General features: G+C 42.2%; 1 protein-coding gene across 2 annotated transcripts; it reads left to right on the plus strand.

The window, feature by feature from the left end:
• The first annotated feature begins 1,911 nt into the window (after positions 1 to 1,911).
• Positions 1,912 to 12,804, plus strand: CLN5 (CLN5 intracellular trafficking protein). Of its 2 annotated transcripts, none has more exons than XM_009248706.4 (4): positions 1,912 to 2,206; positions 5,374 to 5,539; positions 6,203 to 6,428; positions 10,730 to 12,804. In XM_009248706.4, exons 1-4 carry the CDS (start codon positions 1,974 to 1,976, stop codon positions 11,239 to 11,241), a joined length of 1,137 nt encoding a protein of 378 aa, XP_009246981.3. In that variant the 5' UTR covers positions 1,912 to 1,973; the 3' UTR covers positions 11,242 to 12,804. The 2 variants fall into 2 exon arrangements, with proteins under 2 accessions (XP_009246981.3, XP_054385122.1); XM_054529147.2 differs by lacking the exon at positions 10,730 to 12,804 and adding an exon at positions 8,337 to 10,723 and having other exon boundaries at positions 1,996 to 2,206.
• Positions 12,805 to 14,640: the final 1,836 nt, after the last annotated feature.

Here is a 14,640-nt window from a genome sequence, read left to right on the forward strand (position 1 = left end):
GGTTTAATCAGTGTTCCCATCCAAGGCAAAACCAGACCAGAAGAATGGGAGCTACCAGGAGGCTGAGTTAAGACCAATACTAGGGCCAGGCACGGTGACTACTGCCTGTAATCCCAGCACTTTGGGAGGCCGAGGCGGGTGGATCACTTGAGGTCAGGAGTTCGAGACCAGCCTGGCCAACATGGTGAAACCTCGTCTCTACAAAAAAAAAAAAAATTACAAGTGGCACACACTTGTACCCAGCCACTAGGGAGGCTGAAGCAGGAGAATTGCTTGAACCTGGGAGGCGGAGGTTGCAGCGAGCCGAGATCACATCACTGCGCTCCAGCCTGGGTGACAGAAGGAGACTCCGTCTCCAAAAAAATAAAAAATAAAAACCAATACTAGGAAGTGCTTTCTTACCATGAAAGCTCCCTGCACACAGAGTGAAGAGACAGATGGCAGAAGCAAGACCAGAGGCCTCCACCACTGAACAAGGTCAACCTGAATTTGTTTTTGTAGCTCTGGGAAGTCCTGAACTGAATGGGAGGTTCTACTGTGGCCCTCTAGTGTATGGTTCCAGGATTTGTAAACGCTCTAATTAATGTTTTTTTTTTAAAGCTGTTCTTGCTGATTGCTTTTTAAGCCAGGCTCAAGTGTGGGGCCACAGGGAATCCTTCAGGTGCCCTTCAAATCAGACATTACATTTCAGCTCTCAGGGCTAGAATGCTTCCCCCTCTTATCTTTGGCAGGTCTTTGAAGAAGCCAGTTTAGCCTTGGTAATTTTGAATTTGGCCATAGTATACGGAGGAGAACTAGGTAGCTATCAAAACGCTTAGACAAACGTATGGTAAAATGCAGCCCAGCCTGAACCTCCGCAAAACCCCCAAACCTGGAGCAGCAAGTGGGCAAAGGAGTGCGTGTTTGGGGCAGGGTACTGAGTCCCATCTGTAATCAAGAGACCTGGAGGGCCCAAAGAAGTCAGTGACACCCCCACAAGCCACATACCCTCCAGTGGATTGTGGTGGTCATCTCTGGCTACCGAAACCACCTTGCTTATTCCCATAGCCTTACAAACATTATGATGCTTCACATGAGTTGTGGTTGAAGTGAAGGAGTTGGAAAGTCCCGGTCTAAGGCTCTGCAGAACTGCTCTCTGGTAAAAACAAGTGACTATGGCAAAGCCTTGAATGTACTACGTATAGACTTAAGTCAGTATTTGTGCCTAACAGCAAAGCAGGCCACGACAGGCTCCTCAAAAGCCGGGTAATTGATGCCATTGTTTTCTTGACGTAGTTGAAGAGTCAAAGAAGAGAAGGTGATGCAGAAACTTCTTCCCAGTGAAGTGACAGATCCAAGCAAGGAATACCTGCCGGTGGGGGCAGCGGTAGGGGAGGGGGTGGATTCGGCAGCACTCGGGTAGTGGCAGGGACCACATATTGTCGGTGTTAACCACTGTTATCACTGGCCCAGGTCGAGTGAGGACGAGTCATTTCCCCACTAAGCACTTGGGGAGTGGCAGGGACCACATATTGTCAGTGTTAACCACTGTTATCACTGGCCCAGGTCGGGTGAGGACGAGCCATTTCCCCACTATTGTCCCTTCTTCCTCACTGCACCCCCAGCCCTGCACCCTCAGCCCCAAATACACATTCTCATTCACTCAACGTTTGTTGACACCTAGCGTGGGCCCTGTGGGATGGGGTAAAAGTTCTGTGTTGGGAGGAGCCCCGGTGACAGATTTTTGGTTTTGGTTTGGTTTTGGTGGTGGCTGTTGGGCAGGGACAGGTCAGTTCATAAAAGATGACGCCCCAGGTCTGGATCGAATTCTCCTGGGAGCCAGACCAAAGCACCTTCCTGGACTGCAAAGTGTGGAAGCCGCCGCGGGCCGGGCGCGGGGAGGCGTCACGCGCCGGAACCTGCGCTTGCTGCCAAGCTCTGGAGCTGACGCGCAGGGGCAAGGCGCCCCGCGTCCCGTGCTGGCGGCTCCGCGCATGCTCCTCCCTCCGGCGTCGCAGGCCTCCGGAGGCTCCGGAAGTACTGGGTGCAGCCTGATGGCGCAGGAGGTAGACACCGCACAGGGCGCCGAGATGCGGCGGGGCGCGGGCGCGGCTCGGGGACGCGCTTCCTGGTGCTGGGCCCTGGCGCTGCTCTGGCTCGCGGCGTTTCCGGGCTGGCCCCGGGCCTCGGGCATCCCCTCCCGGCGCCACTGGCCGGTGCCCTACAAGTGAGTGCAGCGGCGCGCGCACTGTCAGGGTTGGGGTCGGCGTTGCCGATGGGGGACGGGGTGCTGGGGCGGGGACCCCTGCGCACGGTGGTTTGTGTCGGGTCACGAGATGGTGCGGGGACAGCGCCGGGTGACGCTCGGAGCGCAGTTGAGAGCAAAGTTGAGGACTGGGGAGTCGCAATCGCTCGTTACGTGCAGCCCTGGGAGCTTTCCTCCCCCCTGGCCACTTGTGGCAGACTCAGGACAGTCCTGAATCGTGGAAGAAGAAAAGGAGAGTAATGTTATTTAATGGAGGGACTTCTGGGTACAAGTAGCCGGTTTCTTGAGTAGTTTAAAAACACTGTCTATCGCATTTATTTATATCATGCACTGTCGTTAGCTATTACTGCGGAACATTTGGTACAATTTACTGGGCGACCAACTCGCTCTGCTTTGAACCTGATCAGAACCTGATCCGAAGTCCTTATTGGGACTTCCCAGTTTTGCCCTCAAAAGTCCCGCATCCCGGGAATCCCCGTCTGCTGCAGTCCTGGTTAGACCGGGAAGATTGTCACCGCTTTTGTCCAGTCTTCAGCCTGGAGGTAGGACGCCGGTCCTAAGTCGGGGACAGAGCCCGCACACCTGGGAGGTCGATTCCAGCCTTTGACAGAGAAGACACAGCCTCCGGCGGTCAGAGATAGCTAAACACAGAGAAAGAAAACATGGTGTTAACATCAGGCAGGAGAAAGACCAGCAGTTTTTGAAAACAGCTATTTTTCTTTAAACCAAAAGCATCATTATTTTAATTCAATTTATAATGGACATAATTTTAACTTACTAGCATAAGTAATCAACAGCTAAAACTGCACACAACAAACCTGAAAAGAACAGCTATTTTGCATGACAGTATGAGTGGGAAGGCAGTATTTCCTCTTTGTGAGGAGCGAGTTTTAGGTTCTGCCTGCTGCGGGTCAAATCTGGCTCCGTCATCACCAGGCATCTTGGGAAAGTTACTCAGAATCTCTGTGCCCACATGCCCTGAGTCAAAAAATAGGAATAGTGGTAGCACTTACCTCATAGGTTTGCTGGAAGGATTAAATCTAGTAAAATGCCAGCTGTTGTCAAACCTAGATAGTGTATTCTGCTCACGGAAAGGTTTACAACACTTTTTTGTTTTGTGTGATATACTACGTGGAAAGAGAAGTTTGTGGCTGAAGCTAGTTTTCTGGAAAATGTTAATAATAAAATGTTTGTAAGAAGTCAGAATTGGCCGGGCGCGGTGGCTCACGCCTGTAATCCCAACACTTTAGGAGGCCGAGGCGGGCGGATCACGAGGTCAGGAGATGGAGACCATCCTGGCTAACACGGTGAAACCCCGTCTCTACTAAAAATACGAAAAATTAGCCGGGCGTGGTGGCGGGCGCCTGTAGTCCCAGCTACTCCTCGGGAGGCTGAGGCAGGAGAATGGCAGGAACCCGGGAGGCGGAGCTTGCAGTGAGCCGAGATCACGCCACTGCACTCCAGCCTGGGCGACAGAGCGAGACTCCGTCTCAAAAAAAAAAAAAAAAAAAAAGAAGAAGTCAGAATTACTCAATAGAACAAGAATTGTAAATCCAAACGATTTGATTTAACATTAGGGCAAGGTGTTGACTATGGCTTTTTAGTGGATTTTTTTTTTAAGTCTCAGATATTAAGTACGTGCCCCCATCTAATCCCCTCAATTGAATATAATATTTAAGTTTATTAAGTTCACACTTAAATTACCTTTGAACTAAAATAGATTTTGCTGTGGGTCAGTGAAATCTCTATGGGATTATGTATTTGTTTAAACCAGGTAAGTGCCTATAAAACACTGTACCCAAGTAGCAGAAACTTTTGGGAGCGTTGTTAATAGTTTCGGTTAGCATAAAGATTTTAACTTCTTAAGTTAAAATAGAAATTTTTGTTGATTTGTTAAGATTTGTTAGATCTGGCTACAGCCTTGGGGATCTAGGATTCTTAGATAGAAGCTGTTGTCGCCACTTCTTTCTTTCCCAGTGCCAGATTATAGGTGACCAGTGTGTCTGTTGAGCTGAATTCAGCTGCAGTGCCCCTCGAGTCCTATTGCTGTGGCCTTCTCCGGTCTTCTTTTCTTGCCTGCATTGTTGAGGTCACCTTCTAACTGATCTCTCATGTTTAATTTGGCCTCTCTCCGTACCCTCTTTGAATTCATGAAATAAGGTTTACTTTATAGCAAATTCAGTCCTATCAGATCTGCTACTTAACATCCTTTAAACCTAGCCCCCCCCCCCCCATTTATAAGGCAGGGAATTCCATGCACATTCTCCTAGTGACAAAATGACAGCCCCTGCCAGTCTCTTCTGTCTCCACTCCTGCGTCGAAGCTTGAATTCCAGTCTTCCGTACCTACTGGAGACCAAATGTGCCAGGCTTGTCTTATAATACTTAACATTTCCTCTGCCTTTCTGTCTTAACCTTCTAGCCAAGTACATTAAAAACCTAGGTCCAGCCTTCATCTCTTTCTTTGCCCTCCCCACCCCATTCATCCCATACCTGGTTAACAATGATTTGTCCTTCCTGTGTGCCCATAGGACTCATTTCTTTAGTCTAGCACATACCACACTCATTACTTGTTCAATGTCTTAACAGCTCCCACCCACAGTTCCGTGAGAAAGGGAACAGTGTTTTAATTTTTGTTTCCCTCCTTCTTACTATAGTTCCCTATATACCTAGTAGAGCCTCAATAAATATTGGTTGAATGAATGTTAATTCGTAAGTAAATATAAAATATATTCTATTACTCATAATTATCTGAATAATCTTAATGTATGGATTGTTTGTAAAACTGAACACATTGGAAAAATGTTCATTTATTCTGTAAACATTTGCAAATGTCTACTATGATCTGGAGCTATAAAAATTTTAAGGCAAGATTCCTGTCTTCAAAATTTTCACAGTAGGATCAGGGAACAGGGAAGCGTGTATTTATCAGAGTGCTTTTAGTTTATCATTTGCTATTAAAAACATTATTGGAAGTTTGTTCACAAGATAACAAAATGTGTGTTTATATTTATTAACTATGGTCCGACCTTTGAATGGTCCCCTAAAAATGTTACCGGATTCTAAAAGATGTGAGAAGAATCAGATTCCTTTTAGAATCTAAGTAGATGGTTTCTTTTTCTTTATTAGACGCTTTGACTTCCGTCCAAAACCTGATCCTTATTGTCAAGCTAAGTATACTTTCTGTCCAACTGGCTCACCTATCCCAGTTATGGAGGGTGATGATGACATTGAAGTTTTTCGATTACAAGCCCCAGTATGGGAATTTAAATATGGAGACCTCCTGGGACACTTGGTAAGGATGCATCTTGGTCTTATAACTTTGGTTAATTCAATGATTTGGTTTTTAAGTTGATTTTTAGGGAGTAATCACTATTTAGATGGCTGACTTTAGATCATGTTGGTGTTTGTCTTAGTACATTTAAAATGAGTAGTCAAAAATAGTTACTATCAGATTTTGTAATCTTGACAACAACAAATGTAATCACCATTATCCATTGTAATATTATGAATCTGAAACCAGCTCCTGTACCTAGCTCCTGGAAGGTGAGAAGAGGCCCAGAAGGGGCAGGGCAGGCAGGAAACACCTCTTGATTTCCATACCCTGTTGTAGTCACTTTTCCAGGTTAACCCATCACCATGTAAGGTCTGTAGAGCTCCTTCCAGAGACTGGCATGGGGGCTCCTCACACTTATTCTAAGCTCTAAGGAAATTACGAGCTTGCCCACATAACATGCAGGCCTTCTATTTGAGATGAGCTGTAGTGGCTAAAGCCGGGGTGGATGAGGGCCTGGAGTTTGGGGCCACAGAGTGGATATGATAATAGCAGCATGGAAGAACAGCTGAACACTTGTTCTACTTGATATGCATTTGTGATGTGCCACATTTTCTCCTATCAGGTTACCTGGACCCATGGTTATGTCACAGTTGCTTTTATACATGTACTGTCTTTACACAGAAAATTATGCATGATGCCATTGGATTCAGGAGTACATTAACTGGCAAGAACTACACAATGGAATGGTATGAACTTTTCCAACTTGGCAACTGTACATTTCCCCATCTCCGACCTGAAATGGATGCCCCTTTCTGGTGTAATCAAGGCGCTGCCTGCTTTTTTGAGGGAATTGATGATGTTCACTGGAAGGAAAATGGGACATTAGTTCAAGTAGCAACTATATCAGGTAAGTTTTGAAAATATAGCAATATTTGATCATTGCATCAAAAACAAAATGAAAGAAATTGTTATACTTCCATTGAAACATTTCAGTAATGTTTTACTTAGAGGTCATTTGTAAAATGTACTTTTGGAACCATTAAACTTTGGGAATTTTTTTCATCTCTTATTTGTATTTTTTATTTTATTTGAATAGGTTTGTGGGGAATTGGTTATGTTAGGTTACATGAATAAGTTCTTTAGTGGTGATTTCTGAGATTTTTGCGCACCCATCACCTGAGCAGTGTACACTGTACCCAATGTGTAGTCTTTTATCCCTCACCCCTCTCCCTCCCTTTCCCCCGACTTCCCAAAGTTCATCATTCTTGTGCCTTTGCATCATCATAGCTTAGCTCCCACTTATAAGTGAGAATATACAATGTTTGGTTTTCCATTCCTGAAGAGTTACTTCACTTGGATGGAATTGGAGACCATTATTCCAAGTTGCTGCAAATGCCATTATTTCATTCCTTTTTATGGCTGAGTAGTATTCCTTGGTATATATACACCACATTTTCTTTATCCACTCATTGATTGATGGGTGTTTGGGCTGCTTCCCTATTTTTGCAGTTGCAAATTGTGCTGCTATAAACATGCATGGGCAAGTATCTTTTTCGTATAATGAGTTCTTTTCCTTTGGGTAGATACCCAGTAGTGGGATTGCTGGATCAAACGGCAGTTCTACTTTTAGTTCTTTAAGGAATCTCCACACTGTTTTCCATAGTGGTTGCACTAATTTACATTCCCACCAGCAGTGTAGAAGTGTTCCCTTTCCCCCACATCCCGCCAACATCTATTTTTTTTAATTTTTTGGTTATGGCCATTCTTGCAGGAGTGAAGTGGTATTACATTGTGGTTTTGATTTGCATTTCCCTGATCATTGCATTTCCCTGAGCATTTTCATGTTTCTTGGCCATTTGTATATCTTCTTTTGAGAATTGTCTATTTGTGTCCTTAGCCACCCCCACCCCGCTTTTTTTATTTTTTTTATTTTTTGAGGTGGAGTTTTGTTCTTGTCGCTCAGGCTAGAGTGCAATGACACGATCTCGGCTTGCTGCAACCTCCACCTCCTGGGTTCAAGGGATTCTCCAGCCTCAGCGTCCCAAGTAGCTGGGATTACAGGCGCCCGCCACCATGCCAAGCTAATTTTTGTATTTTTAGTAGAGATGAGGTTTTGCCATGTTGGCCAGGCTGGTCTCAAACTCCTGACCTCAGGTCATCTGCCCACCTCGGCCTCCCAAAGTGCTGGGATTAAAGGTGTGAGCCACCACTCCCGGCCGTTAACCCACTTTTTGATGGGATTGCTTTTTTCTTGCTGATTTGAATTCCTTGTAGATTCTGGATATTAGTCCTTTGTCAGATGTATAGATTGCAAAGATTTTCTCCCACTCTGTGGGTTGTCTGTTTACTCTGCTAATTGTTCCTGTTGCTGTGCAGTAGCTTTTTAGTTTAATTAAGTCTCATCTATTTATATTTGTTTTTGTTGCATTTGCTTTTGGTGGAACCACTAAACTCTGACCCAAACTATTACTCGTGCAGAACTTCACCTGTAGGTGATGAGTAGCTTATCTCTGATCTTTGAATGTTTCCCTAAAAATGCTCTTTTCCTATTATAAAAATGAATAAAATGATAAAACATTTTGTACAATTAAATTGGTCTTTCTAAACGAAATAGTAAGAGAAATCCATAAAATGCCTGATTAAAGGATATATTAACTATATCTGAAAAAAATTTTAGTGATGATATTTTTATGTTGAAAAGTAATAGCTACTAATATAGACTGGTTCTGGCACTGTTCTGAGTACTGTACATATATCACATCATTCATCATCACAACTTCTGCAGGTAGTTACTATGATTTTGCCTATTTTACAGATGGAGAAACTGAGGCACAGAGAGGTTAAAGTTACACAGCTTAGTAAGTGGGACTCCAACCCTGGCAGTTACGCCCCATTGCCCATTCTCCTAACTACTTTGATACATTGCCTCCCAAAATGTATACGAGACCCTCTTGAGCAGTTTAAATATTTTATCTTTGAGATTTTTTTCTTCTTTTGGATGTATTGGAAAGTTGCTGAAAGTTGGAATTGTTGCAAGTGCTGCATTGTTGGTTAGTAATGAGAAGAGTTCAGCAACCCTTTCATCGGTAACTCCTTATGTGACTTGGGTCACATTTTATATCTTATCGGCCCATTGCCTCATGTGTAAAATGGAGACAATATACCATAGCATTTGAGAAGTAAGGAGCTTGTCCATATGATTTATGAAGCATTACATTATAAATTGCTGTTTCCCAGAACAGTAGAAACATCTGAAATGAAAGCACTGCTGTGATAATAATTATTCAGTGAACCCCAGGACTTGAGGAAGTAATCATGCTTCCTATTTGTATAGCTCTTTACAAATGATTTGGAGGTATGTTAACTCACGGTTCAATGGAGAGGATAAGATACTCATTCTCTACAAATAAGGAATTGAGGCTTAGCCAGGTAACATGACTTACTTGCCTCTCAAGGTCAAAGAGCTGGATGTAGCAGAATCAGGAATAAAACTGAGGTCTTTTAAATGTAACAAGGATCTTTTAGCCGAATGCACCATGTTGTTTCCTAATCCTTCCTGCTGCTTTCTAATCAATGCGCCTTAAACCATACCAACAATACGAAAGTCCATCATTAGCGACTTTCATTCCAGGCCAGTTCACACCTTTCCCCATTTCCACCTACATCGTTATCTGAAAATCCTTTCTTCTGACATAAAGTCAATGATCATATGAATAAGTGATCACTATTTTTTGTTAAATAGTTCATAATATGCCAGTACTTAAATCTTTTAAGTCATCTATTTGCCTTGTGAATAATCCTGTGATTGACAAAATAGTGTTTTGAAGCATTCTTGTCTCATAAGGATAGTGGTGGCATTTGAAAGTTGAAGAATGCTAAGAACAGTATCCCCAGTTCTAATACAACAGGCTTTATTCTGTTCTACAGTTTTAATTCCATAAAATTGATAAAGGCAGTCACTCTATTCATTTTACAGAACATGAAGTATTTATTTTATGGACTCAAGTTGGAGTAACCAAAGAGGTCTGCACACAGTGACAGGATGCAGTGTTTGGGGCCCTGCTCTATTAGGCATTATAAATGCCCAAGATGAGAGTTGTAACCATGCAGAGTAGTGTTTTCTGAATATTTGGAAAGATTCTTCTGGTCTGGTACAAGATGGTAGTAGAGAGGGTTAGCCATCCTGGAGTATGAACTCGGCCTAAAACATTTCCAGTTTAGTTGATTTGTTGAAAGAACTTATGTGGCAGGTGGAGAGGTCATCAGCAGCATCCCAACAACTCCAAGTACAGGGAAGAAAGAGACGTACCAAACACGGAAGGTGGACAGGGTATGGTGCCTGTTCTCATAACAGTAATAGCCAGCCTTCTAGAGCAGCAGCTCCTCAGGCAACCATTCATACTTTATGCGTAGCATGCTTTGCAACAGAGAAGCTCCACATTTCCCACACCTCCATTTTCCTTACACTGTCTTTGCCCATTCTGTTTTTCCTCTTTCGCAGTTCTTTTTGTGCTTTCCTTTTCTCTTTTGCCTCTGAATCCAAGATTTGGTGAGTTGGGTAGAGAAAGAGAGCTTCTGCATTTGTATAATTTCGCTTTGACTATAGCTTAAATGATTACACAATTAGTATATAAGACGACTTCTCCTTATACACCTATTATATCTAATGTTTATAATTCAGAAATATCTTGTGCCTTGAAGAATGGAATAAAATTGGCTGAGCTTGGATTCCTGTTGTGAAATGCAAGGGTGGAAATTCAAAACCATTGTTTACTCACAGGCATCCATAGTCTTAATCAAGTTAGAACATTTTACTTAAAATTAATATGATTAGGCCAGGCATGGTAGCTCACACCTATAATCCCAGTACTTTAGAAGGCTGAAGCAGGAGGATCACTTGAGGTTGGGAGTTTGAGACCAGCCTGGGCAATACAGCAAGACCCTGTGTTGCCCAGGCTGGTCTCAAATAAAAAAAAAAAAAATTAAGAAATTAGTTGGGTTTGGTGGCCAGCGCCTGTAGTCCCAGCTACTCAGGAGGCTGAGGTGGGAGGATCACTTAAGCCCGGGAGGTCAAGGCTGCAGTGAGCTGTGATGGTACCACCACACTCTAGCCTCGGCAACAGAGGGAGACCTGTCTCAAAAAAAAAAAAAAAATTAACATGATTAGCTTTGTTCACTAGGTGACTTTATTTTGTTTTTTTAAACTAGGAAACATGTTCAACCAAATGGCAAAGTGGGTGAAACAGGACAATGAAACAGGAATTTATTACGAGACATGGAATGTAAAAGCCAGCCCAGAAAAGGGGGCAGAGACATGGTTTGATTCCTACGACTGTTCCAAATTTGTGTTAAGGACCTTTGACAAGTTGGCTGAATTTGGAGCAGAGTTCAAGAACATAGAAACCAACTATACAAGAATATTTCTTTACAGTGGAGAACCTACTTATCTGGGAAATGAAACATCTGTTTTTGGGCCAACAGGAAACAAGACTCTTGGTTTAGCCATAAAACGATTTTATTACCCCTTCAAACCACATTTGCCAACTAAAGAATTTCTGTTGAGTCTCTTGCAAATTTTTGATGCAGTGATTGTGCACAGACAGTTCTATTTATTTTATAATTTTGAATATTGGTTTTTACCTATGAAATTCCCTTTTATTAAAATAACATATGAAGAAATCCCTTTACCTAACAGAAACAAAACACTCTCTGCTTTATAAAACATCTTAATTCTACTGCTCTTTTTTCTCCAATCACCAGCATCTGTTTTTCAGGGGGTGATTTTACTTTTGTGAATTCCTTAGCCTTTCTTCCTTGGCGCATAAAGTTAAAATGCACATCAGCAGAATTGCTGCATATTAACATCTCAGGACTTTTTCTCTTGCAAAGAAGCTGAAATTCGTACTATATTGGCCAAAGTGAGCGAGTTAGGTGATCTTGGTTTCAATTTCCGAGCCTTTGTTCATATGGAGGATTATGGTTCATATCAGTTATGTAGGACCTTTGGACCCAAGGTCCTACAGATAGATATGGTTTGCCGAGATTTTAAAAATACCTTCAAAAATAAAAAATACCTTCAGTGACATTTTCATGGTGGGAGCTCTTCTTTCTGGTATGGCAGTTACACTTTTTCACTTAAGTGCTTTAGTTTAGGCTGACTTTACAACTTTTATAACTTTTGGAACCAAGTTTAGTATAGTCTGATTACATTCCATTCACCTAACTTTAGACATTCGTTTAGACACCATAACTGGAGTGGTTGTGCTTCTAGATGTGGCAAATCCAGTGTTAACACATATTTCTGGCTGGGATTTTGGAACTAGCTAGTAACTGGCTGGTGTTCTTTAAGCAACCTAACATCACTAAATCCTAGGATTTAGGGTTGCCGTAAAGATATAAGTTGTGTATGTTTGGCAGGTCACATTGAATGGCAGTGATAATGATTAATCAAAGAACAAATGTCATTCTTGATCTTGCCTAATGTAGTTTATGCGCCAAACTTTCCCGGGTTTTATAGTCACCTAGACTTTAAGCTGATAGCATAGTGCTTCCGCGGTTCTTCCAACCGGGGTATGCAGGTACATGGCTGCAGACACGTTTGGGTAAACAGGCACCTTCTGACTTCTTCACTGTTTCCTGTAGTTCTCCCTCTTCCCACAGAGCTGTCAGCACAGTGGAAGAGGCTGTGCTTCTCCGAGAGAGGACAGGTTTCTGTTAAGATCACCAAGTAGCTGTGCTTAAATTAGAGCCAGACAAGCTTTCAAGGTCCTTTAAGTATTTGATGATCAACTGAACACGTTTCTATTCAAGGAGAAAACACCAGTCAGTAAGAAGATGGAGTAGATATCAGATAAAACAATTCACGTTTAATATGTAAATGTACCAATTATGTGATTCAGTTTCAACTAACATTCAAGTACTTCCTGAGAGGTTAGTACATTATTATTGAGCTCTCATAGAAAGCTTAATCATAGATATAATTAACCTGATCCAAATGAGTAAATTGGACCTTAGAAAGGCTAAGTGATCTTTCTCTGGCTATCCAGCTAGTAGTAGTGAAGTCAGGTCTTGAACCCAGGTTCTGCTGACTGAATTGGATGCACTATAGTACAGGCTTTTTAGCACCAAAGTGTGGTCCTCAGACCAGTGCCTGCCAACCAGATGTTACTGGTCTGTGAGGAAATAAGTACAGATACTGACAGGAAGCTTTTATAAAATTTTAAAGCAATTTGTTGGAGTGTTTTTGTTTCTGTTGGGCCTAATTAAAAAAATTGGCGCTTGTATTTTATGTGTCTTTGGTCTTATTTTGTCTAGGAATTCATTTTTACTGGTTTTTTTTTTTTCAACTGTAGTCCCACAACAGTCTGAAAATAACCCAGTCACCAGATAGCTTCCTAAAATACAGAGGGAGAACTTTCTTTCACGCCTCCTTTTAGCCTGTCTACTCCTGATAATAATGCTAAACATTCCAAATTAATACTGCCTCTTTAACCTGCTAATTATCTTCACAATGTTACAAGAAAACTTGGATCTGTGCATTATCACCATCTAGTGGCTAAACTCGGCAACACCAACTTCTACCAAACTCAGGAAATTGCTCTGGAAAAACTACAGGATTTTGGATTTCCAGAACTGCCTTGAAGAGACAAAGATTCTTGTACCAAGTTTTGGTCAACTGCAAATCAAAGAACTTGGTTATGTAGGAAAAACAAATGAAGATATCTGTACCTGGAACTTTTAAACAAGATTCTAATAGTTATGTGAAAAAAGCATTCAAGATTTTTGGGTAGGCACAGTGGCTTATGCCTGTAATCCCATCACTTTGGGAAACTGAGGTGGGAGGATTACTGAAGGTCAGGAGTTTAAGACCAGCCTGGCCAATGTGGTGAAACCCCGTTTCTCCTAAAATTACAAAAAAAAAAAAAAAAAAAAAGCTGGGTGTGGTGGTCCATGCCTGTAATCCCAGCTACACGTGAGGCTAAGGCAGGAGAATCACTTGAACCCAGGAGGCGGAGGTTATAGTGAGCTGAGATGGCGCCACTGCACTCCAGCCTGGGCGACAGAGCGAGACTCTGTCTCAAAAAAAAAAAGCATTCAAGATTTTTCATTGTTCCTAAGAATCTTAATTAAATGAAGACAGAAAGCACCATAGATTCAGGTAACTACAGGATAGACAGCATTAACATTTACAGAAGTATTTCTTAAGAATTAAACCTGTCAGCTCTACTTACAAGATGTAGAGCTTTCAGGTGAAGATGATTCAAGAACATGCTTTCAAAATAGTAGTTGAGAAACCAAAACATAGCCACGCAGAAATCTGCCAGTTAAGTTTTGCTGCCCTTTGAGCAATATGACTTAATGTGATTTACTTTAATTATAACAAGTACAACTTAAATGCAGTTTCTATTTTGCTATTGTTATAGATGTAGGCTGGGTGCGGTGGCTTATGCCTGTAATCCTAACACTTTGGGAGGCCAAGGTGGACGGATCACTTGAGGTCAGGAGTTCGAGACCAGCCTGGCCAACATGGTGAAACCCCGTCCCTACTGAAAATACAAAAATTAGCTGGTTGTGGTGGCGCACGCCTGTAGTCCCAGCTACTTGGGAGGCTGAGGCAGGAGAATCACTTGAATCCAGGAGGTGGAGGTGCACTCCAGCCTGGCAACAGAATGAGACTCCATCTGAAAAAAATGTTGATGTATAAAATTTATACATTTTTAGTCTGACTAGGGCTTTAGAGTGAATATATCCTCTCATTAATCTGGCACAAAATTAGGTAAGTATACCCACAAAGTGTCATCTAATATATTGTTGCAGGTAGAGGAAAACAGAAAGTGAAAAAATCTACTAAACTTTATTTGGAACCCTCAATATTGGAGGCTCCTTAAAAATCGGAGAAAAAAATCAAGTCTTAGGAAGTCTTATCCAGTTTTATGGTCTGCTGTGGTGGCACTTAATGAATTACCTGGGATTATAGTTCCTGTAAGATGTTTTATTTTTTAAATAAATTGTTGGCAGGCTATACAAAGAGTGATGTTCCAAAACTACACACATGCTTTTTCCCTGTTCACAAAGGCAAACAGGCTGGCCAAAGTGTTTCCAGCATCTTCGTCATATTT

Source organism: Pongo abelii, chromosome 14, assembly GCF_028885655.2.
Source record: "Pongo abelii isolate AG06213 chromosome 14, NHGRI_mPonAbe1-v2.0_pri, whole genome shotgun sequence".
Lineage (NCBI taxonomy): Eukaryota > Metazoa > Chordata > Mammalia > Primates > Hominidae > Pongo > Pongo abelii.